The sequence below is a fragment of the Miniopterus natalensis genome, chromosome 9 (genome assembly GCF_054644295.1).
Source record: "Miniopterus natalensis isolate mMinNat1 chromosome 9, mMinNat1.hap1, whole genome shotgun sequence".
Taxonomy (NCBI): domain Eukaryota; kingdom Metazoa; phylum Chordata; class Mammalia; order Chiroptera; family Miniopteridae; genus Miniopterus; species Miniopterus natalensis.
This window is the reverse complement of record NC_142089.1, coordinates 741,846-766,966: the sequence shown is the minus strand read 5'-3', so window position 1 is coordinate 766,966 and position 25,121 is coordinate 741,846. Positions and strand designations below refer to the sequence as shown.

Sequence of the window (25,121 nt, the reverse complement as noted above, 5' to 3'; positions counted from 1 at the left end):
CGATTTTAACACGGTCCGTTCTCCGGGGAGCACCACACGGGGCAATTAATCTCTCTTCCTAACATTTTATTGCACGTCTCAAATTTCCTGTCGTCAACCTGTGCCGCTTTTACAACCAGAAACGCTGCTGAAAATACAAAGTGCAAAGTCCTCTCTTCCAGGTGCTGCTTTCACCCCGTCCCTGTGGTCACTGCTCCTCCCGAGACGCCCAGTGACGAGCTGGAGACCAGGAGGCCTCTGCGCGACCAAGTGGCACACATGACACCCAGGGGTGCAACCTGACCCAGACGGCAGTGGTGACACCCCCTGGACCGGGCCACCCTGCTGCAGCCCCTCCCTTACCCGTCTGGGGACTGCGGCCTGTGCGAGGAGCCAGGTGCCCATCACAAAGGGGCCTCTTCACTGCAGGACGTCCAGTCAGTGCCCAGCGAGGACACACCCGGGATCAAAGCAGATGGTCCCGCCCTGGAGGAGGCCACACGCTGGGGGTCACACAGCCTGCGAGCTGGGGAGAGGATGATGGGGTGAGCCTTCACGGAGGGGTGGCACCTCGGGGCAGAACCTCCAGGGAAGGAGGGGAGAGGTGGGAGGAGGAATGACCGTGGGGAAGGGAAGAGCGGCCAGCAGACCTCCTGGCCTGAGCTGTCCTCGCAGACGTAGGGCTCAGGCAGTGCAGGGCCTGCTAACCACAGAGAAGCCAGGAGGGGGGAGGGTCATGGCCCAGTGGGGCTCTTTTTTTTTTAATACTTTTTATTGGTTTTTTAGAAAGAGAGGAAGGGCGAGGGGTAGAGATAAAACATTGATGAGAAACACCACTGATCAGCTGCCCTCTGCACGCCCCCTACCGGGGATTGAGCCCGAAACCCGGGCGTGCGCCCTGACGGAATCCAACCACGACCTCCTGGTTCCTGGGTGGATGCTCAACCACTGAGCCACACCGGCCAGGCCCAGTGGGGCTGTTTACAGGCTCCTTCGGCCTGCAGGGGCGGAGTCAGCAGGTAAGGGAGGTGGACCCTGAGCCTGGGAGGTGGGGAAGCTGCTAAGTGACCATCCTGAGGTCGCAAGCCAGGGCCAGGGGAGCAACAGAAAGGAAACTGGAACTCGGGCTGCCTCTGAGGCGAAGCCCGTCACCACCACAGCCCCCCCCCCCCCGAGGGCGGCTAGAGAAAGACACTATTCAGAACCCCGAACTCACTGGAACAAAGGACGCCTTCAAACCCTGCGTCCAGGCAGCCAGCACGTGCCAGTCACCATGCAGGCGTTCCTCACACCTGGGCTGCAGCCCCACGGCAAGGCCGGCCCTCGGGGCCCCGGGCCCCTCAGCACCAAGGGGCCTGGATGGAGCGGGGGCCTCGGTACCAAGGGGCTTGGATGGAGCGGGGCCCCTGCCCTGCTTCCAGGAATCAGACCTGTTTCCCTAGTATGTCACCCCCAACAACCCTCTCCCACTACAGACAGGAGGCGGCAAACCTCCCCTTTCCATATGCGGGTTTCAGACAATAAACCTTTCTGGTGACTAGAGATCCTGTTATAGTCCTTTGGTGATACGACACCAACATTTTCCGGGTGTTGGGAAAAGACCAAAATGAGTTCTGCAGAAATAAGGGCTTTGTCAGGGTCCCTCTGAGCAAAGGGGTCACGTGAGTGGCAGGGAAGCCGCAGGAACCACCTGGCGTCTCAGGACCCGTCCAAGGTGCTGACGGGACAGCTCTTGGTGTGCGGAGCCCTGTGAGCTGCGAGGCTCCAAAACTGCTGCTCATCTCCCGTTTCCACAGAACTCGCTCCGTGAGCCACTCGCCAGCTCCCCAGAGCCACAGCCAGTCCGAGGCCCCTCACAGTGAGGGCCCTGCACAGGTGAACCACTTTTTATACAGTCATTTTTCCTGTAGCCTTTCTGTGTTTAGATACATAAATACTGTGTATCACAGTGTTACAACTGCTACAGGATTCAGTACAATGACAGGCTGGAGTGCAAAGCCCAGGTGTGCAGGGGGCTGGACCTCAGAGCCCAGGTGTGCAGGAAGCTGGACCTCAGAGCCCAGGTGTGCAGCGGGCTGGACCATCTGGGTGATGTATGTGCCTTTGTGATGTTCGAACAACAGTGAAATCACCTAATGACAAATTCTGCAGAATGTACCCTGGTTAAGTGGTGCATGATTGTCACTTAGGAGTCTTCCTGGTCCGCTAAGATGCTTTGTGTGATAAATCACCAATCATCTTCCTCCCAGTTAATAAAGCAGAAGTGGTTATTTTGAATAAAAATTATTGCTAATAGCCCTGGCCAGGTAGATCAATTGGCTGGAGTGTCACCCCAATACACCAAGGTTGTGGGTTTGATTCCTGGGCATTGCACATGCATGAATGAACCAATGATGCATAAATAAGTGGAACAACGAATCGATGTTTCTCTCCCTTCCTTTCTCGCCCTAAAAATCCATAAACAAAAAATATGTAATGGCCTTTAAAAGTTTTATATCTAATAAGAAAAGAATCACATGATTTAAAATATGTAAGACCCGTGGCATTTGTGGGCACAAATCTGAGCCGGGCTACTGGCAGCTGGTACTTTTGTGTGACAAGCGGCGCTTTACGCATCCCCACAAAAACAGCAAGTTGTCACCCACTTCACACATCTCTCAAAACCAGAGCATGAACAAAGGTAACCCAAAACTCACAGAGCGTGTGCCTACAATGAGGACCTCGATGGCGAGCGTGACACACATAAGACGAGTCACCGCACGAGAAAACCAGAAATGTTCCCAAGTCCTCCAGGACTTAACCGAAACGCACTTACTTAGATTCTTCCCAAACTTGGAAAACCATCCTAAATGTGTCTGTGACATGACGGCAATAACGGGTGAGGCTGGGAGGGGAAAAAAAAAGATTTTCTAAATGGCCAAAAAGAGGGAAATTTTGACGACTATAATGGGAAAGACTGAGGTAACGATCTTTGAGGTTTATCTGTAGGAAATACTGCAACACTGTCGTATGCAACGGCAAAGCGTCTGCAGCTAGAAAATACCGGGGAGGAGGTATCGTAGGACCATCTAATGACGAGTCTTAATAAGGCTGTTTTCCTGGACTTTGTGAAGCTGTTGATCTGTAAAAATTTACACTCATTTTGGTTTGTAATCTCATGGTAACTATGTATCCACGTGCGCGCCTTAGCAAGCAGGCGAGTGTAACAAAGTAGCAAAGGGCCCAGACTCCCCTCCGGCAACAGGAGAGCAGGCCACTGGCTCAGCTGGTGAGTCGTCCTGCACCCCTCGAGGCTGCCAGTTCGATTCCTCGTCAGGAGGCAGCCGACTGATGTTTCTCTGTCACGTCTCCCTCTCTCCTCTCTCTCCCTCAGCATGTCCTCAAGTGAGGTTTTTTTTTTTAAAAAGTAAACACACCCATTTTGACAAAAACAAAGGCCAAAAGCAAACCAAATTGGGTGCACACGGGGTGGACGTTCCAGCAACAGGGATCTTTTCATGTCATTATTTGTGAATCCTATAACTATTTTACACATCCCATAGATAAAATAAAAAGGGGTTACGAAAGCACCCTGAAACTGAATGCCAGCAGAAATAAACAAACCCAGTGACTGTGACGTTGTGACGTAACCCCCAGGGTGACAGCGCCCACGTTAACGCCCGGACCCTCGCCCACCGCACCTCCCCGGGCCCAGTCAGGACAAAGGAGCCGGGAGACCCTGCTGTCCCCGCGCGGGTCGGAGTGACGGCCCAAGCGACGGGCAGACGGGCCGGGCACCTGGACGGGAGGAAGGAGATGGAGCTGAGGGTCCGGCTAGACTGGTCCAGCAGGATCTGGAGCGCCCGCGACCCTGCTTTCCAAGTTCCCTTCTCCCCAGAGGAGGCGACACACAGATGATGGATTATAGAGCTGGACACGTGAGACCTACGTAACTTTATTAACCAGCGTCACTCCAATAATTTTGTTTTGTTAATCATCACCCAAGGAAATTTTTTTCCATTGCCCTTCAGAGAGTGGGAGGAAGGGAGAGAGAGACATCGACGGGAGGGAGACGCACCAACTGGTTGCCTCTGGTGCCAGGGATCGAACCTGCAACCCAGGTACGTGCCCCGGATGGGAAATCGAAACCACGACCCTTCGGTGCTCCGGCTGATGCTCTATCCACTGAGCCACGCTGGCCAGGCTCCCAGTAAATCTAATAAAATAAAATTTAAAAAACATGGGAGTAGCTTAAAGAGGTTCCACCTGCCAAATGTGGGAGACTATGAGCCTCAAAATCAGTAACAACAGAAATGGGTTTTAATAAACTTGGTCTCGGAACCACCGTCCACAGTTACTATGTGTCGTCAGTCAGATGGGAGAGGGGGCCCCCTTCCTGCAGCATGTGCCAACTCGCACTGGAAAGGGGGTGACGGCGACACAATGGTGACCTGGGGTCTGGCACAGCCCACCACGGGGTGCAGAGCCACTGGGGAGGGGGCGCGGGACCCAGCGGCCACCGGCCTCGCCCTGGCTCTGCGGTCAGAGCACAATCTCTGGCTGGCACTGGCTCCGAGCATCTCCAAGAAACAAAGGATTCTGAAAAAATACAATAAACAAAAGCACGTCTGGGAAAGGGGAGGTGACGGGGCCGTGGCGGGAGGCTGGGGTTCTAGCCCTGTCGCCAGCCAGCGTGGGGACCACAGGTAGGACCCAGCATGGTCACCCCCTCAGAGCCGGGTTCTGGCCGTCTGAGAAGATGCCGCGGTGCCAAGTGAGCGTCACCAGCTCACCCTGTCCGACGGCCCATTAAAGCCACCAAGTCCTGAGGCCACGGTGCAGCTCCGTGGCCGCTTCCCGTCACAGCAGGGCACAAAACACCGAAATGCCACGGGGGCATTTCTGTTAAAATAAAACACCACCCAAGGAAGCACAGTTTAATGACACAAAAACAAAGGGTGGGGCAGACATCCCAGCAGACCAGGTGCCTCTCCACCTCTGAGGGTCAGCGAGTCTCCCTGTGCACCCCCTTCCCGGCCCAGGTGAATGAGGCACCTCACACCCACTCCCTTTGGTCTCAGCCAGACAGGCGACCGCTCGAAAACACACTTCGCCCAGCCCGTCCCGATCGCTAGTGACGTACCGCGAGGGGTCTCTCTGTCCAGACACAGCCCCAGAGGGGAAGAGGAGCCGGGTCACTGCGGCAGCCGTCCCCGGAGACCCTCCCAGCAGCCCTGGGTGCCATCCTGGGTCACCATGAGGGGTCCAATCTGGAACTGCAATGGGAACCACCATGCCGGGGTCGCCTCTCAGAACGTCACCACCGACAGAATCACGGACGCGCTTACAGGGCAGACTGCCTGTCCGCAGGTGGGTGCCGGCCACCCTGCCCCTCGCTCGCTCCCGCCTTTGCCATCTGCTCACACAACAAAAGAAGGTGGTGCGTCCCAGAGGGTGGCAGGGCCGAGGGACCGAGGGGGAGCCCTGCCTCGGCGGGAATGGGCAGTTCTGGGCCCAAGGAGCCCGCACGGCTGGCCGCCCCCCTAATGCCCCCGGATGGGACACTGAGACATAAAGGGGACGTCGGGAAAACTAAGGAATCTGAATAGAGTGAGAACTGTGGCTGATAACAACGTATCCACATTTGTTCACTAATTACACTAACTACGCACGCTGACCACAGGCATTAATAACAGGAAACTTGTATGGTCTATATCTTTTCAATTTTCCTGTAATTCCAAAACTGTTCTAAAAAATAAAGTCTATTCAAAGACAACGCACGGCCCGGCCGTGTGGCTCAGCAGTTGAGCGTCGACCCGTGAACCTGGAGGTCACAGTTCGATTCCCGGTCAGGGCACAGGCCCGGGTTGCGGGCTCCATCCCCAGTGGGGGGCGTGCGGGAGGCAGCCGATCAGTGACTCTCATCACTGATGTTTCTCTCTCCCTCCCTCTCCCTTCCTCTCTCTGAAATCAATGAAGACATATTTAAAAAAATAATAAAAATTGCCTCCTAAAACATTTACCGACTTTTACAAAGAAACCATATGGGAAATACACTGCAAAGCTGTCAAGTCCCCTATTACAGAGAACAGGGAGACCTCATAACTAAGCCACTGCTTCTAGGTTCTTTCAAGTTTTACCAGCTTATTGTCTGTTAAAATGTTTCCTTCTGTTATTAGAAAAAATAAAGATCACTTTTTCTGCATTCTAAAAAAATAAAATAAAGCTACCATCATTCCTATCTTGCCTCAACATTACATCATGTAAAGTGTTTTCCGCCCGGCGGGTGTGGCTCAGCGGCTGAGCATCAACGTGGGATCCAGGAGATCGCAGCTCCATCCCCAGTCGGGGCCCAGGCCTGGGGTGCAGGCTCCTCGACCCCCAGCAGGGGGCGGGCAGGAGGCAGCCGATCAGCGACTCTCATCATTGACGTTTCTCTCTCTCCCCCTCTCCCTTCCTCTGTCTGAAATCAATATTAGAAAAAGACAACACATTCCTATTTTAAAAAAACAAAATAAAATAAAAACACAGACAACACACACCTTTGCTGCCACAGCACCTGCGGGCCCACCAGCTCCGCCTTCCCAGCACCTGCCCACATGAGGGGGGAGGACCGACCTCCACCCCCCCGGGCTTACCCACCACGTGCCCACGAGCCTCTGCCCTCGCGCTCAGACCCACGGCAACTGGAGCTCCCGGGACCTGCTGGTTCTCGACAGCCACACATCCACCGCCACGGGGAAGGCCCTTCCTGGGACCAGGTCTCGGTGTAAATGAGCCTCGGGAAGGGGTGACCTAGACGGTGCCCAGGTGAGGAGAGCGGCTGCCTACGCTCCCCCCGCAGACAGAAACACTGATGAACCCACAGCGTCGAAGGTGGGGGGAAGCCACTCTGGACGCTGGACGGTGGGTAGCCAGCCACCAGGAGGCCCCGGGGACCAGGGAGTGGGGAGCCCAGGCACAAGCTCCACCCCTCTAAGGAGGAGACCACGTCCTTACCCCAAGCAGCCGGCGGAACGAGGGCGCGGCCTGGGGGACACTCAGACCTGCCCCAGGCATTTGGACCGGCAGCCACCACAGGAGCTCCTAGGGACAGGCCCAGCCAGGACCAACTGTGCTGCCCACCAGCTTCCCAGTGCCCACATGTCAACGTAGGGTAGACCCAGGGTAGCCTGCCAGGCCGAAACCAACCGAGAAGAGGAACCTCGGTGGAAACAGTGCGTAAGGACCAAAGAAAACACCCAAAGAAGACCTGACCGCTCCATGAAGCACCGTGTTACCTCAGTACGTGTCTGCACCTCTCCGAGTCTTGGCTACGTGGGTGGGCACTGGAGCATCACTTAATTGTCACCCACGATGGCCACTCCGTTCGTGAGGGTGTCAGCCACAGGGCGGATGGTGCTGTGACCAGGTCACAGGCTGGCAGACAGCAGAGCAGGGCCGGACCCCTCGGGAAAGCCCACGGACCTGGCACGGCCACAGGGGCTGAGCCCAGCTCCACCGCCCACCAGCTGCGCGATCTGGGAAAATTACTCGCCCTCTCTGTGCCTCAGGTGCCGATCTCTCCACAGAATGGAGACAGCAGCAGGCCCCGCACGGGGCATCGGTGAGGGTTACACGGGTTCACACATGTGAAGCCTCAAAGCCATCAAAGTACTTGATGATTTATATAATCGCTTTATAGTTTGGGGCCTCTCGCCATAATTAATAACCTCAGATAAAAGGTGTGATCTTTTCCCTTTGAAATGGGAGCAGGACTCTCTTAGAGAGGAACCTTGTGGGCACAGAAAGAACTCTTGGAAATTTAAAAAAAAAAAAAAGACAAGACAACAAGCTTAATAGGTGGTTTAGACCAAAAAAAAATTGAAGAATCTCCTGGGAAAGAAAATGGACAGAAATGGGAAACAGACAAGAAAATCAGAGACCAGTCTGGGGGTCACATCGAATGATCGCTAGTAGGTCTAGACCAAGGGTAGGGAACCTTTTATCGACCGAGGGCCACTTGGATATTTATAACACCATTTGCGGGCCATACAAAATTATCAACTTAAAAATCAGCTATGAAAAAAGCTATATTTATTGAATTTCGAGTCTGCCTGCAGCTGCCTTGGCAGAGCCAGACCAAATGATTTCTCGGGCTGTATATGGCCTGCGGGCGGGACGTTCCCCACCCTGCTGTCGACAAGAGTGGTAGGAAATCATCAAGGAGACCCCTGAGTGAGACCGTCCGGCCCAGACGCCCGAGTCCCCGCACTCGCAGTTCCCAGCACCGCAGGCGAACGGCCCACATCGAGGGGCAACATCAGCAAACTCGAGAACACGGGACACAATAGTTCTCAACACTCCCGGGAAGAGAAAACACACAAAACCCAATGTCTCCCGACCCCTCCACCCGCCTGGGAGCTGAGGGTAAATGATTTCCCATCCGGGGCTCTATCCCCAGCTCAACGATCGTCACGCCCAAGGCCGGACCAAAGGCATTTTCAGAGGTCTCGGAAAACTGGCCTCCCGCCCCTTTCTCAGACATCCTAGCAGGCGTCTTAACTGGAGATTCAGCCAGGGATGGACGGAGCGGGCAGAGGGGAGACGCAGGGACCCCAGGGACGGCCCGGGGAGGGCCCAGGTCACAGGGAGGGACGGGTCATAGGGACTGTGGGGGCTGCCCGTCTGCTGGAAAGGTTACAGGCAAATTTGAGACAGGAGTTCTAGAAAACTCTATGAAAGGAAATCATGACACTCAAACGCTCAGCGGTTAAACGATAAACAGTGACCTGACCCTGCAGGGTGGGGGGGACAGAGGAAAGGCGAGCCCAGCAGACACGGTCCAGAGACAAGGGGACCCAGGAACGCCCCAAACAGAAAAGTCCAGAAACAGCAGCACAAATGTGTTATTCAGAAATCTGGAAACAAACGCCAAGAACCTGCGACGACAGGACGTGAGCCCCTCCTGGGGGTGGGGGGGCGGCGAGGACACCTGTTCTCTTTTAAACCCCGCGGGCTGTTCAACGCCCTCAAAGAGAAATACGTCAAACTCGTGAAAACGACGCAGGATACAAACACACGCGCGTTAAGCGGTAACAGCCGTTTCCTGACCAGGGCGGCAGCCCAGCCTTCGCACCCTCACACGACCACATCTGACTTCCGACGGTCCCATTTCACAGGCGAGCAAACGGAGGCAGGGGCGAGGGGCCCGGCCAGGCGCGGGCGGCCTGCTCTCCCGCGAGGCCTTCGCCGCACGCACACGGGCAGGCTCCATCCTGCCGCAAGTCAAACCGTTTTAAACTCCCCACGAAAGCGACATTATAAAAAGTAAACTTTAAAAAAAACAGACCCAATCAAGTCACCATATCAGACAGTAAAATATAAAATCTGGGTCCCCTCCACCCACCAGCAACGTGAGGACAATCTCTCTTTCTCTTATTTTTTTATTTTAATCCCTGCCCAAGCAAACGTCTATTGATTTTATAGAGAGAGGAAGGGAGAGGGGAGGAGAGAGAGAGAGAAACACTGATTGGCCGCCCCCCCACCCATTCATACCTCGATCGGAAATCGAACCCGCAATCCGCGTGGGACAAGCAAGGCTACTGCCTCTTACTAGCCCCATAAATGACCAAGGAGTAAAAGGAAGCTGAGCGGCCTCCACGTCTGTCGGACGGACCCCAGTGACACCACCTTTTAAAGGACTTCTCGGCGCGGCCTTCCCACCCCTCACTCCCCTCCCGACTCTGAGACCCAAGCACAGTCATGTCCTCTGGGGAATGACAGACCCCCGGGCTCCCAGCTCGGCCGCTGGGGTGGGTCAGAACAGGGCTGGATCAGCTGGGAAGCTTCAGGGACACGAAAGAGAAGAGAGACGAGTCATAAGCGAGGTGCCCTAACTTGACATATTTAGGAAACGCCTAAAAATACAGCACAAATACCCTGCAAGGTGCTGCCACAACTTCATCACCAAAAGCAACATCGGGGGAGTGAGTGGTTCAGATGACGGCTTATTTCGGACAAAGCTTTTTCTGCCCCTCCCGTAAAGCAGGGCCTGCGTCCTCCGGGCCCTGAGGACCGGGAGAGGGAACCGCATGTGCAAAGGCCCAGTGGCAGCAGGGATACTGAGCAGATGGCACAGACCCACTGGCCAGGCCTGATAATCTTCCCCCAAAAAGCACAGAAAGGAGACATTCTCTGTCCTGTTGGTGTCAACACCAGACACCGGACCTGGAAGGAAGGTTTCTCCCAGATGGGCCAGGCGTGGGCCAGGCTCAGGGGCATCTCCCTGCCCCAGGACAACCCCTGCTCAGTGCGTCCTTCAAGTCAGTAAAGGAGACAACGGCTACCAGCAGCTTCCATCCTCAGCTGAGGTCAGGGCCTGGCCCCAGGCACCATGGACCTGACCCAAGAATGGTCATCTGGAGGGTCAGGCCTCCGGAGGCTCTGCCCCGTGCAGGTGACCAGGGTCACCCGGCAGGAAAGACGCAGCCTCACCTCCACCACGTTACAGGGAGCTCATGAAACGGGGAGTCTCTGCTGGGCCACAGACAGCCCTGATGGGGTCCCCACCAGATGGCAGGGTGGCCGAGGGTGGCATCCACCGGGCCTGCCCCATCGCATCGGGACCGACCCCGACTCTCAGCTGCTCGGTGTCACCGGCTGGTGAACAGGTGGCCTAAGGCACAGGGAGGCAGCCCAGCGCTCGGGGGTGAAGTCTGGGAGGTTAGCCCGAGCCCAGAGTCAAGCAAACAGCACCCTCAACTCCTTACATAATTGTCAGCAGCTCCAAACTTCGTGACGGCTGAGACAGGACCACAGCGAGTCCACGGATTTGACCAGGACACAGGCACAGGTGACAGGCAGCCACAGCCCCTCTGCCAGCACCAATGCAGAATGGAGCTGTTTCTTTTGCGGGGTGCCGTTCCCACCTGTCCCTGTTCGTGGCTCTAACTAGACCCAGTCGAGGCCCTACTCTGGGTGCCCCATCCCTGCTCGGGTCCCCCGGCCCTGCTCTGGGTCCCTCTGTCCCGGATCTGGGTCCCCCGGCCCCTTCTAGGTCCCTCACCCTGCTCTCGGTTCCCCTGGTCCTGCTCCGGGTCCCCAAGCAGCACGTCCGTGCTCGGAGGGTTTGCATTGGCCGTGCAGGGCCAGCGCGTGATCACCCGAAAGGAAGGAGGCCGAGATGTCCCAGGCGTCCTGAGGAAACCATGACACAGCTAATCTCTGCCCACCGGCAGGACGCACGGAGGCACCGCCGGGCCCTGCCCGCCGGCCCCAGAGCACTGCCCACATCTCCCGGTTCCAGGGCCCAACACAAGCGAGCGGCCCTGTGACCCGGGGGCCGCACAGCCCCCCTTCTGCTGCGGGGGAGGGGCGCACCTGCTCCGGGGCCCCCTGCGCCCCAGCACCCCGGCCGCCCCAGCACCCGGCACATGCACATGCGAGACCCACGGCCCCAGCCCGTCGGCCAAGCTGCCGGCCCCCCGCCAGCCTCGGGGGGCTTCCTGTTGCTGTTTGTTTTTTACAGAAACACCTCGCAAAATGGACGTTAGAAAAGCACCCACCCCGCCTCCCACCCACGACGCGGCCCCCGCCACTCGGCGTACCTCCGACCATCTCAGAGCGGAGAAGCGGGCACCAGGCTCATCGCCTCCGACGGGGACCCCACCGGCGGGCGGGCGGGCGGGCGGGCGCACGTCAACACTGGCCACGCGCTGTCGTCAACGCAAACCGGAGCCAGGACCGGCTGGGGCGGCGGGGACGGGAGCCGCGGCGGGCGGGCGGGCGGGGAGCAGGTGCCGCCACGCTGGGCTCCACGCTGCAGCCGGGCACCTGCCACCCGCGGCTCCGCAGGGCGAGGAGCCGGCCACGCACATGCCCCTTGCCCGCCGCTGACAGCAGGGCCGCCACCGGCCCCCCCGGGGCTCAGGCGGAGACGCGATTATCCCCAGAGCCGCAGCCGCTGACAGGCCGCCCGGCGGACCCGCTCTGGGGGCCACGCGGCCGCTGTCGCAGCCCCCGCGCCAGCCGCCCCCGGCTGGGCTCATCCGTCACCCTCGGAAACAAGGGCCTCCCGCCCCCCCCGCGCCCGCCCGGCTCTGCGTCTGAGCTGGAACATCTGTGCGGCTGGGAGTCCGGGCCGCTCTCCCGCGAGCACCCGGCCCGGCGGCCGGCGGCCGGGCAGCCGCGAGGCTCGTTACTCACCCTCCTCCTCCCGGGCGCAGGAGCTTTATGCTCTACGGGGCGGTGGGCGGGAGGGCAGGCATTTTCCTGCCCTTTCTGGCGCCGGGGCTGCCCCGTCCCCGCGACCCCACAATAGGCGGGTGGGCTCCGAGGCAGGGATGGCTTTCAGAAGCTCGCTGGCCGGCACTGCCCCCGCCTCTCACATCCCTGCCTCCTCATGTCTCCAGGCCCGGGTGGTACCCGGCTCCCCTGGGAAGCTGGAGCCGGCAGCCGAGGCACCAACGAAAACACGGCCTGGATATCAAGGAGCTGACGTCACATGAAAACAAGCATCTCCGCGCGGAGACGTCCTCGGTGCTCGGGGCGAGCCATCCGCGCAGGGTCCGCAGGGGCAGAGCCCAGCTGGCCGGGGTGCAGGGACACAGCGGCCCCCCGAGTGCGAGTGACCTGTGACCTGCATCCACAGAGGCCGAGAATGGACCCAACACGAATGCCCGGGGGGGGGGTCTGAGCTGGATGCCCTGGCCCAGGGGATAAGCGGAGGAGGGAGAAGCTGTGGGGAGGGTCAAATGCTGGCCAAGCCCTGGGTCAGGTGGCCTTTTGAGGTTTCTGCTGCTCCGGGGGGCAGTGGACAGCAAGGGGGACGCCCACACGTGAGGTGAGAATGGGGCGACTGGCTGCAATCACACACCCGCCAGCCTAAGGTGAGAGGGGCCTGGTGATGCTAGGCAGGACCTTGCATGTGGCCTGGGTGGTGCCCGGAGGCAGCCAGAGCAGACCCCAGCCACCATGGACGTCCTGACTCCACTCCACCTGTGTGCGTCCCCCTAAACCCAGGCCTCAGTCCTGGCGGCGCCCCCAGAGCCCAAGCCCATTTCCCTCCAAACCCAAAACACACACAGGAAAGCCCAGGGGCCTCTGCCAACTGCCCCACATCCGCCTGGCGCAGTGGCAACTCTACGTGGCCCAGCTTCACCCCGGGGCTCGGGCAGTGACAGGCCACATGCCCACCCACTGACAAACGCCTGCTGCCCTCGCAGGGCAGAGGTCTGGGGGGAGCGGCCCCGGCTTGACACCCCCCCATTGCAAAGAGCAGGCATCAGGCTCAGGAGTCTGCCGTGCTCACGGCACAGACTTTGGCCTAAGCTCTGGGTTCGAACGCCGGCACCTCAGCCGCTCGCCCTGTGGCCTGAAGTGGCTTTGGAGGCTCCCTCCTGAGCGGCCAGTGGCCGTGTCACAGCCCTTCACCAGCGTGACACTGTAAACACGTCACTCAGAGGCGCCAGAGGTCCCCACGTGTCCTTTACTGGAAACCCAGGGTGCCGAGGGCCTCCCAGCCAACGAGCTCACGTAGGGTTTTGTTGTTGTTAATCCCCACCTGTGGGTATTTTCCATTGATTTTTTTAGAAAGAGAGGAAGGGAGAGAGAGAGAAACATCGACGTGAGAGACACAGCCATCGGCTGCCCTGCACACAGGGCTGGGGATTCCACCTGCCACCCAGGCACGTGCCCTTGATGGGAATCGAACCCAAGACCACTTGGTCTGCAGACCAACGCGCCAGCCACAGAGCCACACCCCCCAGGGCTGGCTTCTGTGGTTCTGATCAGCACAACGAAATCAAAATAGTAATACTTCAAGACCCACGAAAATTACGTGAAATACAAATGTCGGTGTCCGTTAACGACGCGTCCTCGTGGCACAGCCACGCTCACCGTTCACGCTTGGTGCACAGTCACTCTCGTGCTACCACGGCGGCCGGGCAGCTGCGACAGAGGCAAACAGCCCACAGAGCCCAAAGATGTACCACCCGGGCCGTCACGGAAAAGCTTGCCTACAACCCGTAAGTCGTTAAAATCAATCATAAGACAACTGAGCCCCCACGTCCGCACGGGGCTCCCACGGGAAACGCAAATTTGGCGAGTCTGGTGTGAACGGTCGCCTGTGACGGGCTTTCCAGCACAACCACTGCCCTCTGGCCCACGGCGCCCCCAATCCAGCCAAAACATGGGGTTTTGCAGGACGGGAGGAAGCCCGGGCTGGACCGGCAGGCCGCTGACTTCACTGGAAGCCTGTTGGAGGCAGAAAACTGGCTTTTCCAGTTTGTTGCAAATAACTGGAGACAAAGCTGAATGAAACTAGATTTTTTAATAAAATACACATCCCTAGAGACACCAGGGACTTACAGGCATTTAGTTATTTCTGAAAGACGCCTGGGAGCCCAACTGCTGTGCCCGGAGGATGCCCCCGAGGGCCTCGGCCCCCAGGTCCCAGGCTCCCTGCCCAACCAGCTGGCCACCCTGAGCCCCGCGCCCACCCCAGCCCGGCCTACTCCTCTCACTCCCCAGGACGGTGGGGCCTGAACACACTTGTGGGGGGCACTTTGTTTCCCACTCGGTCAGCCAGCTGGGTGGGGGGTGGCGGGTGCCCAGCTGGCCTTACCGAGCCCCAGGCACATTCCCGGGGCCCTTCCCAACTCACACAGCCCTAAGATACCTAATACTACAGCCGGCTTTTACAAAGGGGGAAACCGAGGCACGGGTGCCTGAGAACCTGTATTTTCTTTTTTAAATCCTCACCTGAGGTGACTTTTTCCCCACTGATTTTTAGACAGTGGAAGGGAGACAGAGAGAGAGAGAAAAAAAACATCGACGCGAGAGAGACATTGCTTGCCTCCCAACTGGGGCCGGGGATCTAACCAGCAACCCAGGTCCCTGCCCTTGACCAGGAATCGAACCTGTGGCCCTTTCGTGTGCAGGTCGACGCTCTAACCACTGAGCGATGCTGGCCAGGGCTAAACAACACTTTTTTTAAAAAAATGTGTTTATTGATTTTCAGGGAGAGAGAGAGATAGAAACATCAAGGATGAGAAACACTGATCGGCTGCCTCCTGCACGTCCCCTCCTGGGGCTCGAGCCCGCAACCCAGGCATGTGCCCCGACCGTGAATTGATCTATGACCTCCTGGTTCATGGGTAGGTGCTCAACCACCGAGCCACACCGGCCGGGCTAAATGACACTTTTCTCAGACAACTGATGAAATCACAAGAGAAATTAGAAAATACTTAGAGACAAAAGAAAACAAGACAGAAGAAAGCAGAGCTCACAGGAGGCAGAGAAGGGGGTGCGAGGGGGGGGGGTGACAGCTGGAGACACCAGCGACCTCACACACAACTCGGGCTGGAGGGAGGAGCGAACCGAGCCCAGGGCGACCGGAAGGACGGAAAGAACACGGATCAGCGCAGAGGGAAGCGAAACAGGGAGCAGGACACAGCCCAGAAAGTCGGCGGAAAGACCAGCGAACCCGACGGACCTTTAGCAAGACGGACGGAGGAGAAAAGACTCGAGTCGCTAAAACCAGAGACGCAAGGGGGGACGTTCGTGCTGGTTCTGCAGATGTCGGGTGGGTGGCGGGAGATTCTACAGTCGGGGCCCAGAGCCGGGCAACCTGCATGAAGCAGACACCGGAGTCACAACCCACACGGGCAAACCCTGAAGACGCCGAAACGCCACGGAGACCTTCGCGGGCGGGGGGGGGGGGGGGGGGAGTGAGTCAGACATCGGTCCTCCCCCAAAAAAAGCTCCGGACCTGGCGGCTTCACTGGTGATTTTACCCGACACTCATAAAAACAAATACAAACCCTTCCCCAACTTCTCCAAAAGTTGAAGGAGAGAACATACCTCTTAACCCAGCACCGTCCCGACACCAACGCCGGACAAAAACACAAGAGAAAACTCCAGACTCACCTCCCCTATGAACGTTGACACGAAGCCCTCAACAGAGTCAGCGGCACCCGGCAAGGATTAGACACAGTCCCTGGGGGGCCTGTTCATGAAGGGCGGCCCCACGCGTGAGCAATAGGTGTAATATTCCACGCTAACCGAGCAAAGGGAAAAAACCACAGCGTTGTTTCGATCAGTGCCAAAAAGGCATTGGACAACGTTGAAAATCCAGTCACGATAAAAATACCGAACAAACCAGAAACAGAAGATACCACGCGTGTTTTGTCCCCATGTTACCAAACAATTAGCTCGATCCTGACCTGTCTCCCTGGAGCCGGCGCCGTGTCTCACGGGTGAGGGGCTCAGTCCCCTCCCCCACCCCGCCCGCCCGTCTCCCACACCCGCCAATTTCAGATGCCAGCCAGGCTGTCGCCTGTGCTTCCGACCACCCGCTATGGATCAGAGGTCCCCGCGACCCCCTCCAGGCTCCATTCAGTTGCTAGAAGGGCTCACAGGACTCAGGGAAATGCTGTGCTCACGGAATCACCAGTTTATTATAAAAGGCAGTCACTCTGGGACAGCCGGTTAGAAGAGACGCAAAGGGCGGCCAGGTGCGGGGAAAGGGGCCAGGGCGGCCACGCCTGTGTCCGTGTCCATGCTCTCTCGGGGCACCACTCACCGCACAGCTCCATGGGCTCACCAACCCAGAATGACCGACTCGGCCATCGGCCAGGGGGGACTGACTCAGCTTCCGGCCCTCTCCCCTCCCCCGAGGTGAGGGGTTTGAGTGAATGTCCCAACCTTCCAGTCACCAGGTCTCTGTGCTAAGCAGCCCGACCCCCAGGCTATCCAGGGGCCCTACTCATACTCTGGTCACTCAGGAAATTCCAAGGGCGTTAGGAGCTCTGAGTCCGGAACTAGGAACACAGACCACATATTTCTTATTAGGCCACGGAAGGAATGTACCTCCATGTGACGAAAGCTACGTATGAAAACCCACAGCAAACACATCAGTGGGGAGAGACTTCGGCTTTTCCTCCAGGATCAGGAACAAGGGAGTGATGCCTGGAGCTCACCACTTCAATCCGAGGCAGCACTGGAATTTCCAGCCAGAGCAATTAGACAAGAAAAATAAATAAGCAGGATCCAGGTTGGAAAAGAAAGAATGAAACTGTCTCTGGGGGACGCAGAAAACACTAATGATTCTAGGAAAATGGTTATTATCGTAAGTCATAAACAAACTTACCAAAAGAGCAAGATATAGGGTCAGCAAAATTCAGTTACATTTCTGTACACTAACTGTGAACGGCCCAAAAAGGAAATTAATAAGACAGTTCCATTTACAATAGCATCGGAAAGGACAGGATACTTAAAAATAAACCTAACAAGAAGATCAAAGACTTGTACACTGAAAACTACGAAACGCTGCTGAAAGAAATCAAAGATACAAGTAAGCGGGGAAGACATCCCACATCCATGGATAAAAAGGAAACCCCACCCCAAGCGAATCCGTATCCAAATCCCAGGGATGCTTTTTGCAGAAACAGAAAAACCCATCCAAAAATTCCTATGGAATCTCAAGGGACCCCCAAATAGTCAAAAGACTCTCGAAAAAGAGCAACACAGCTGGAGGTCCCACATGTCCTGTCTTAAACCTCCTACGGCCCAGCCGACGTGGCTCAGTGGTTGAGCCTATGAACCAGGAGGTCAGGGTTCGATTCCCGGTGGGGGCACATGCCTGGGTTGTGGGCTTGATCCCCAGTAGGGGGCGTGCAGGAGGCAGCCGATCAACGACTCTCATCATTGATGTTTTTCTCTCTCTCTCCCTTCCTCTCTCTGAGATCAATAAAAAACATTAAAAAAACCACGACAACAAAGCTACAGGGATCGAATCAGGGTGGTGCTGGCATAGAGACAGACAGAGACCAATGGGACAGAACAGACGCCACAGTGAACCCTCACACCTGTGGTCACACGACTTCCAACAAGGGCGCCAGGACCACCCATGGGGAGAGGACAGTGTTTTCAACAAACGGGGCTGGGAGAGCCGGACGTCCACACGCAGAAGAGTGAACCTGGACCCCTACCTCACACCACACGCAAAAGTTAACTTGACATGAGTCAAAGACCTAAAATCAAAACTACAAATCAAAACCACAGCGAGACACCACCTCACACACATTAGGATCGTTACTATAAAACACAACAGAAAACAGGCACCGACAAGGACACGGAGAAACTGGAACCCTGCACACCAATGGTGGGGACGTACAATGGTGCAGCCGCTGTGCAAGGCAGTGTGGAGAGCCCTCCAAAAACTACAAACAGAGCCCTAGCCAGTGCGGCCCAGGAGGTTGGAGCATCACCCGTACACCAAAAGGTTTCGGGTTCAATTCCTGGTTGGGATGCATCTAGGAAGCAACTAATCCATTTCCCTCTCTCACATCGATGTTTCTCACTCTCCCTTCTCTGTCTTAAAAAAAATCAATAAGCATATTCTCAGGTGAAGATTAAAAAAAAAAAAAATCTGTAAAACCGATTAAATTCATACTGAACAGAATGTGTAAGAAGGTGTTTTGCTAAAAAAATGGGCTGGGCTGGTGCAACACAGTCCTTCCAGCTGGACATGCCCAGGTGCCATGGTGCAGCCACATTCCTGCCACGATGCAGCCACATTCCTGCCACGGTGCAGCCACATTCCTGCCAAGGTGAAGCCACATTCCTGCCACGTGCCCATCTCTGGCTGTGGTGCATCAGTCCATCCAGCCCTCCTGGCGAGGGCCTCACGTAGCTCAAGGACAACTTTACATCCCTCTGACCTGATCCCTCACACGCACCCTCGGCATTGGGCTGAGCTGCTCAAGCCCGTGAAAATGACCAGGAACATGGGCACTGGGGCTATGGGGGGACCACAACAGGGCTGTCCTAACTGTCCGAGATTAGCATTAAAACCGAGCCAAAGAGTAAAATCCTGGAGAGAATGTCAACCCTCAAACAGCCTAGGAGCCTGGGAGGCCCCGTGTGAGGGGGGCTCTGTCCACTGCTGACCAGCAACATGAAGCCATCCTGCTCCTTGTGGCCGTCAGACAGACGACGTCAGGGCCCAGAACAAAGGTCGTGCCCATGGGAGACACTCAGCCGCCAGCCACCCTGGCTCCCCCACCACCCACCACCTCCCGCCGCCTCCCAGCGCTGGTGGAATATCGTCCCACAAACCCCAGATCTCCCATAGCCTCAGAGCCACACGTGAGCATCTTGAGGACCTGTGCGCGAGAAGGGACTCTGGAGAAGCTCAGCACATTCTCCAAATTCCCCCCTTTCTACCTCGGGCAGAGACCCGGGTCCTCAGCATCTCATGACCCCCACATCCCCGGCCACAGCAGAGAGAGACCGAGCCAATCCCAATGACCCTCCCCACACGGGGCCGGTGAGAATGTGACCCAGGCCAGAGCTCCTGGGCCAGTGTGCCCCCTGGACTGCCCCACCTGGTCTGGGCCGCTGCCAGAAAGTGCCTCCCTCACCCCTTCCCAGCCTCCAAATCTCAAGCTGCACCCCCATCCCTCCCTTCCCCACCTCTGCCTTCACTTATCACCTGCCTCCCGCTTGGACGGTCGGGCTCCCGCTGCCCCCTGCCCATCCAGTGCATGCGGGCGGCTCTGAGACTGTGCCCCTCCCTCTTGACAGACACACAGAAAAAGGCAGGGACACCAGCCAGAGAAAACCCACAGGAGGCCCCATCATCTGCCCACTCCCAGTAGAGTCATCATGGGGTAAATGGTCCTAAGCCACAGGCCACCAAAAATGCCGTCTTCCCCTTGCAGGCAAACACATCCACGTTCAGCCCGCCGCCCACGGCAGTCAGAGGAGAGGGTGGTACTCACTGTCTTCTCCGGGGCACGGCATGCCGGGCTGCTCGGGGATGCTCGGGAACACTACACGGAGGGGGAGAGACAGCGTCAGTGCTGGGCACCCGTCACCCGGTGCAGTCTCACAGGCAGGCAGATCGGGCTGACCACACAGGAGCACAGAGCCCGCGTGGCCGACGACCACCTGCTTTTGGGAGACGCTCAAGGAGGCAAAGACCTGGGAACCCAAGTCCCTCCTACAGGAATTCCGAAGGCACGGGGACGTCTGGGGAGCCGTCAGGGATGCGGACACAGAGCCTGACGGGTACCAAGTTAACATGGAGCGGGAGACCCAGCATTACTATAAAAACCGACGTCTGGCACTGGCTGGTTTGGCTCAGTGGTCAGAGCATCCGCCCGAACACTAAAGGGTCTCGGGTTCAATTTCCAGCCAAAGGCACATGCCTGGGCTGGGTTCCATCCCTGGCCCTGGGTCAGGGCACGTACAGGAGGCAGCCGATCGATGTGTCTCCCTCACATCAGTGTTTCTCTCTCTCTCTCCCACTTCCACTCTCTAAAAAGCAATGGAAAAGATATCCTCGGGTGAAGATTAACAATAAAAAAACCCAACGTCTGAAAGCTCGCCACACTCCGCGTCTCTGTACTCAGGTTCACCATCAAAGGTTGTCAAATATGCAGGACTTCCTCCGTTAGTTATTAAAACAGAAGCTCAGGAAGCACGAAAACTAAGCTAAAACAATCTTTTTCCTAACCTGGGAAGCAGTGAACTTCTAAAGCACCTTAGCTGTGAATGTCGAAGGTGCCGTAAATGTGCTTACACCACAGTGATAAAGTGGACCAGGAGAGCTTTCAAATCTAAACCACGTTTATAGAAAGAGCCACAAAAATAGGGTGTTTCAGCCAACTATTAACCCAGCGTTAGAGAAAACGGTGACCAGTTTCACGCTCTGGTCGGCCACACGCCTGGTCGGCCACGGCTGCCGGAGCCACGCTCTTGGGCCCCACAGACATCCGGTGGAAAACCCCGGAAGTGTGGGGAGCACAGTGAGAAACCTCCCACTGAGACTGGAATGACAGCAGGATTTCGATTTATACCCCAGCTCTGAGCCTAACAGGCTGGGGAAAGCTGTGAGCCCGGGAAGCCACAGGGAGGGTCCGGTGCGTCCCTGAACAGTGCTGCGGGATGGTCCCTGCTCTGCCCCGGGCTGTGGGTCCAGACCCTTGGGGCTCCGGGAGAGCTGCAGGCAGCTGAGCGGCCCGGCTCTGAGGCTCATGGGGACGCTAGCCCCAGGACTCATAAGCAGACCCCAGGCTTCAGTGCCAGCGAGAAGACACACCCTACGGATTCTAGCAATAAGAGCGATTTTTATTATTGTTAATAATATGTAAAAGAGAAAAAGGAATCCCAATTGCATTAGGCTCAACACCCTTAAATTCTCTGGTGCCCTAAGATTTTAAACTGTGACCCCCGTGTGGCTTCCAGTCCCCGGGTGGTTGGCAAAGATGAGCTCCCGTGTCCCCAGACGGAAGAGGGCGGCCCCGGAGAGCCCTGCCGCCTGACCCTGCCGCGCCCGCCACGCCGGGGACACTGACCGTGAATGATGAGCCCGTCGACCCGGTGCTGACAGGACAGGCGGAAGGCCTCCTCCAGCTCCATCTGGGAGGACACCGTGCAGGGGTCACCTAGGCGGCAAGACACGGCGCTGAGGCCACAGCAGGCCTAAGGCAAAGGGGTCCCCTCGACGCGAATCCCCCCAGGGCAGAGGGAGGTCCCAGAACAGCCAGCCCAGGCCCCACATCAGAACCAAACCACCACAGGAGGAGGCGAGGTCACCCTCAGCCCCAGCCAGCCACCCGCAGAGATAAGCTTCGCCAACTTCCGGGCTCATGCGGGACCCAGAATGTTCCTCTTAGGTCAGTCCCAACCCTGGTCATCCACCGCTGTATAGGGAACCCAAATAGGCACAAGCTCCCCAGCGTCCTGGGCTGACAGCTGATGGTCACCGTCATCCCGGAGAAGGGGGTCTCTCCTGGACAGTCTCCCAACCCCTCAGCTTTCTGGGGTGTGTCTGACTGTGAGGGAGTAGGAGGGAGGGAGCCAGAGACAGAGACAGAGAGACAGAGAGAGATAGACAGAGAGACAGAGACAGATAGAAACAAAAACAGAGACAGAGACACAGAGAGACAGAGACAGAGAGACAGAGAGAGAGAAACATAGAGACAGAGACAGAGAGACAGAGACAGAGAGAAACAAAGACAGGGACACAGACACAGAGAGACAGACAGACAGAGACAGAGAGAAACAAGACAAAGACACAGAGAGACAGAGACAGAGAGAAACAGAGAGACAGAGACACAGACACAGAGAGACAGACAGACAGAGACAGAGAAACAAGACAGAGACACAGAGAGACAGAGACAGAGAGAAACAGACAGAGACACAGACACAGAGAGACAGACAGACAGAGACAGAGAGAAACAAGACAAAGACACAGAGAGACAGAGACAGAGAGAAACAGACAGAGACACAGACACAGAGAGACAGACAGACAGAGACAGAGAAACAAGACAGAGACACAGAGAGACAGAGACAGAGAGAAACAGAGAGACAGAGAAACAGACAGAGAGACAGCGACAGACAGAGACAGAGAGAAACAGAGAGACAGAGACACAGAGAGACAGACAGAGGCACAAAGACAGAGAGACAGAGACAGAGACAGAGACAGAGACAGAGACAGAGACAGAGACAGAGACAGACAGAAAGAAACAGAGACGGAGGGATCAGAGTGAGGGGGGCCTGGCTACACTTTCCCTGAGAAGCGGAGAGCCCATCCTTCCAAATCACCCACAGGAAAGCCCCCAACATGAGAGCACAGGGTCAGGTAAGAAGGGTCAGGATGAGCCCACGGTGGGGCCGGGACCCCTGCAGTCCTCCCCGGGGGTGTCTCACCTGCCCACCCCCACCCTCCCGCAGACGGCCAACCTCTGTCCAGGACAGACCCCCGCCCCCACTGGGGAAGGTGCCGGGTGGTTTTCCGCCTCCCCATGGAGGGCGGGGACAGCCGGACACCCCCTGATGGCAGGTGACCCAGGGCTACCTTCGCTGTCCACCCACTTGAGGGTGAGCGGCTGCCCCTGGTGCAGGCTGCACATCTCTCTCACTTCCGCACAGAGCTCCTCGAAGGTGGTGGCGGCATCCAGGCTGGTGATGAGGATGTCCCTGGGGCAGAGAGGACGGGGCAAGTCACCAGGGCGCATATGTAAGTCACGTTGAACTCGGGTTACTGATTAACCGAACTATCGACTAAATAAATGAGATTTTCCCAGGCCCACTGACCACAGTGTTGTTAAATTAGCTCCACCAAGGCCCCTGCGCAGAAAAGGACAACCTATCCTGGCGCCTGGACGGCAGAACGCGCCCCCTAGTGGAAGGCGGGCAAGCAAGGGCCCAGGCACCAGGTTCCAGTTCTGCCCAAAAGGTCACGTGGGGGGTGGGGGTGGACACAGGCCCTTCAGGTCAAGAGCATCCACTTCATTAAGTCGTCCCCCAAACCTGGACAGTGCGGACAAGAGGGTCACATCCAAGGACTAAGGGCCTCAGGAAGGGGGGGCCTGGTTGGGGAGGGGCAGGGTGACCTGAGGGCGCCCCAGAGGGACCATTCAACTGCCTCCTGCACGATTTTTTTTGAAAAGCCAAGTCACAGAGTGCTATTGCCTTTTCTCTTTTCATCCAAAAATGGGGCGCTGACGCAGGGAGGCTGGAGATGGCTCGGGGATTCTGGGTCACCCTCGGATGGCTGGCCTTGGGGGGAAGGGGAAGGCGGGAGCGGACAGTTCTGCCCCCCCATGCCCTGAAACAAGCACCAGTCCTGTCCCCTCACCAGAGGGCAGAGAAGGCGCTGACTCAGGGGGACGTGTCTGCAGAAGCTGAGTGGGAAGCTCACCCTCAGAGCCGAGGCTGCAGCTGAGGGGAAAAGGCACCCACATTTCACATCCCGAGGGTGCAGAGCCCCCAAAAAATCTGACAGGCTCTGAAACATCCCAAACCACACGCATGGAGGGCTGCTTGGTGTTAGCACCGCTGGCTCCTGAATGCCACCAAACTAGTGGCTATAAAGTCTCTGACCACAGGACAGTAAGCCCAGGGCCACCGGGATCCAGGACTCGTCCATCTGTGGGCAGCACTTTGGCTCAACACAGCAGCCCAGGGCCCCGCCCACAGGCCTTGCTCACCCTCACGGCCCCCCGCTGCCACCCCTTCACCCTGGAACTGGCCATCGTCTGCTCACAGACCCTCAGCACCTGCCCCCAGCACCCCAAGCGGTCCCCCAGGACAGACCCAGCCTGTCGTCACCATGGCCTGTAGTGTCTCAGCAGATGGGGAAACTGAGGCACAGAAGGGGCACATGGCTCATGAGTGAGGGCTCCAGAGACAAAGCTCCCACCCCCGTCTCCCCCATCACCCTGGGGTCACCCACACCCGTCACCTGGCCCAGCGCCCACAGCCCTCCTGCCCCGAGGAACTCTGGGAGTCAGGGTCTGCCATCCCTTCACCTTTGACCTCTCCCTGCCCCAAGACCCTCCCCCTGCTTTCTGCCTCCGAATGGAAGCTAGTGTTTCACCCCCAGGACCCCAACACTGGAAGCGCCCAGCATCAGGGGCCCCTCACCACCCAACCGCAACAAGGCCCGACTTCAGGATCATTTATTTCTATGATCTTAGGAAAGCAGGGCGTCCGAGGCTCAGCCTGGCTGAGCAGGGTCCCCAAACCCGCCAAGCATCACCCTAAAAAAAAAAAAACACACCTGAAAAATGCAGGTGCCCTCGGACCTCACTCAGACTCTGGTGACCACACACCCTCCGAAGGCCCCCTGGGTGGGAAGAAGCTGGAGCCGGGGACAGCGTCAGGGGCAAGGGGACCGGGAGCAGCCACCCCCAGGGGCGGTGGGGGGCTCCCCTCTTTACCAACGGGGCCTGCCACGTGCCTGACCCTCAGCCCCTGGCCCTGCTGCACAAAAGCCACCTCGTCCAGGTGCAGAATCGGACCCAGACCCTCGGAGTTGGGGTCCTTGAGCGCTGATCTCGGGGCGGGGGGGGGGCAGCCCTCGGCAGAAAGAGGGGTGCGGGAGGGAGGGGAGCAGTGCGGGGGAGGGAGACGGAGGGGAAGAGAGGCCCGAGCGGGAGGGGCGAGCCCGGGAAGGCGGCGCGTGGGGCGCTGCCCCATCCCCGGGAAACCGACTCAACAGGTCACGTTACCCCCGGTAACCAAAGCGCTCCCCGGGGGCCGCAGCCGGGCGGACGGGCGGCGGGTCCACAACTCGGGTCTGCGACGCCCCCCACCAGCCCCCGCCCGGCGCCCGCGGCCGTCCTGGGGGGACGCCGGCCGTCGGGGGGGGATGCCGCAGGCCCGGG

The 25,121-nt window shown here is 57.7% G+C and overlaps 1 protein-coding gene across 1 annotated transcript in view; it reads right to left on the bottom strand.

The window, feature by feature from the left end:
- PRKCZ (protein kinase C zeta) overlaps positions 1-25,121 on the bottom strand; it is a 44,430-nt gene that overhangs the window by 18,307 nt on the left and 1,002 nt on the right. Inside the window, exons 2-4 of the mRNA XM_087820315.1 lie at positions 22,808-22,929; positions 21,303-21,392; positions 19,725-19,775 (exon numbers count right to left, since the gene is read on the bottom strand). Of these exons, the coding sequence (XP_087676441.1) occupies positions 19,725-19,775; positions 21,303-21,392; positions 22,808-22,929 (263 nt within the window). The remainder of the gene's footprint in view (positions 1-19,724; positions 19,776-21,302; positions 21,393-22,807; positions 22,930-25,121) is intronic.